Here is a 1,993-nt window from a genome sequence, read left to right on the forward strand (position 1 = left end):
TAATCACATTTTATCGCCGGGTCATTATCGTGTCATTAATTACTTCTATTTTTTGGTGGGCTTGGATCATGATTTAGTCCTGGCTTACTGTAGACGCAAGGAGGGGCATATATGTCATTCCCGACGGTCAACACCAGAAGCTAACTTCAACCGGTCTCTCAAGTCGCCTCCACTCCACCAGTAACCCCCGACTATAAATACCCGCAAATCGCACGCCTCCTTTTTCCATAGATCTTTTTTTTTTGTCTCTCCTCCGCCGCTGCTGCCGCCGTCCGTCCGTCCGTCTTCCTCCTCGCTCCGCCCTCTCGACGGCAGATTTCTCGACAGCTTAGGGTTCCGGTTTCGCGTCGTCGCTGCTTTTTGCCATGGCGATGAAGAGAAGCATAGGGGAGAGGGAGTTCGAGAGCTTGTCCATGGCGAGCTGCCTGATGCTGCTCTCGCGCGGGGTCGAGTTCGAGTCCGTGGTGGACCACTCGCTGCCGGACCGTGTCTTCGAGTGCAAGACCTGCAACCGGCAGTTCTCGTCGTTCCAGGCCCTCGGCGGGCACCGGGCGAGCCACAAGAAGCCGCGGCTGGCGCCCGGGGACGAGGCGGCCCAGCAGCAGGGTTCGTCATCGCCGGCGAAGCCGAAGACGCACGAGTGCTCGGTCTGCGGGCTGGAGTTCGCGATCGGGCAGGCCCTGGGGGGCCACATGCGGAGGCACCGAGCCGTGGCCGGGATGACGCCGCCGGCCGCGGCCGGGGCGGCTCCTCCGGCTCATCCCTTGGCGGGGAACCCCATGGTGTCGCCGGCGCAGGTGCCGGTGGTGAAGAAGTCGAACAGCCGGAGAGTCCTGTGGCTGGACCTGAACTTGACGCCGATGGAGAACGAGAGCGAGAGCGACCTGGAGTTTCGGTTAGGGACGAAGACGCCGGCTCCTCCCGTCATCGATTGTTACGTCCTATAGCTGCTTACCGTACGTAGAGATCGCACATACACACATACATACGTAGACGATACGTCTGGATATATATATAGTACATACTGCCTGGAGAGCCTTTTTGCTCACTCAGATATTTTTTTTGGCTGGCGATCCATCTCTTGTGAATATTTTGGTTCGTTTATTCAATATTCATAGAGATATATCATTCAAATAAAGCAGGATTCCGCGATATACATCCAGCCGAATTTCTATCGGTTTTCACCATCCTCTGCAATTTCGAATTCGATACATCATTCTCTAATTTAATCGATGATGATATGAATTATTTTCAAGTCCATCGTCGATATGAAAAGATATATTGTTTTCGGGCTAATTCTTTCTATTTATTATGTCACGGTGAGGCGATCATGATGTCATATTGCATGCCTTTTCCTTTTGCCCCCGTGATGACATAACGCCATGCGTATTGACCTAACCATTGAGACGAGACCGCACGCGGTGCGTATGTGTACATGGCGATGAGCGTGTAGGCCGTTTTCGTGGTCTATAGTTTTGAAAAAATTAGAAGGATCCATAAGTGCTGTTTTGTCAATTAATGGGAGAGTTGACTTTTCTTCTTTTTTTGCCATGCTGTCCGTATGGACCGAACTCGCAGCAGACCACGATCGATCTCTTAACAATGATTTTTCGATTATTGGTCATCAAATTATGAAAAATTTTATACTTGCTATATTTTCCGTGAGAAAGCCCGTCTCAAATAGGTCGATCCCGAGCCCTAAATTGCTCTGCCGGTCTTATTAACCGGATAATGAAGACCGCGTGGACGGCCCACGGGATTGTAGTAAAAAAAAAAATTTCCTATCGATGTTTGGGGAATACGAAATTTTGGCTCGGGGGAGACAAGGTAAGGAATTTGGCAAGATCTATAGAGTTGTTACGTGAATAATAATGCATTGTAGCTTGTTAGCAGAATGCGACTGATGAATTGTCGAGAACCGGATCGCCGTCCACGAGTTTATGGCGTGAGTGTTTGCATGAAGCAAAAAATAAAGGGCTTTTTTCCTATTTTG

General features: G+C 50.2%; 1 protein-coding gene across 1 annotated transcript; it reads left to right on the plus strand.

The window, feature by feature from the left end:
* The first annotated feature begins 221 nt into the window (after nt 1-221).
* LOC115673257 (zinc finger protein ZAT12-like) lies at nt 222-1,154 on the plus strand. Its single transcript, XM_030595370.2, has one exon. The coding sequence runs from the start codon at nt 366-368 to the stop codon at nt 945-947; it is 582 nt and encodes a 193-aa protein (XP_030451230.1). The 5' UTR covers nt 222-365; the 3' UTR covers nt 948-1,154.
* The last annotated feature ends 839 nt before the right edge of the window (nt 1,155-1,993 follow it).

Source organism: Syzygium oleosum, unplaced genomic scaffold (genome assembly GCF_021117445.2).
Source record: "Syzygium oleosum isolate NSW1041296 unplaced genomic scaffold, Sole_v2.1 Sole_v2.02, whole genome shotgun sequence".
NCBI lineage: Eukaryota > Viridiplantae > Streptophyta > Magnoliopsida > Myrtales > Myrtaceae > Syzygium > Syzygium oleosum.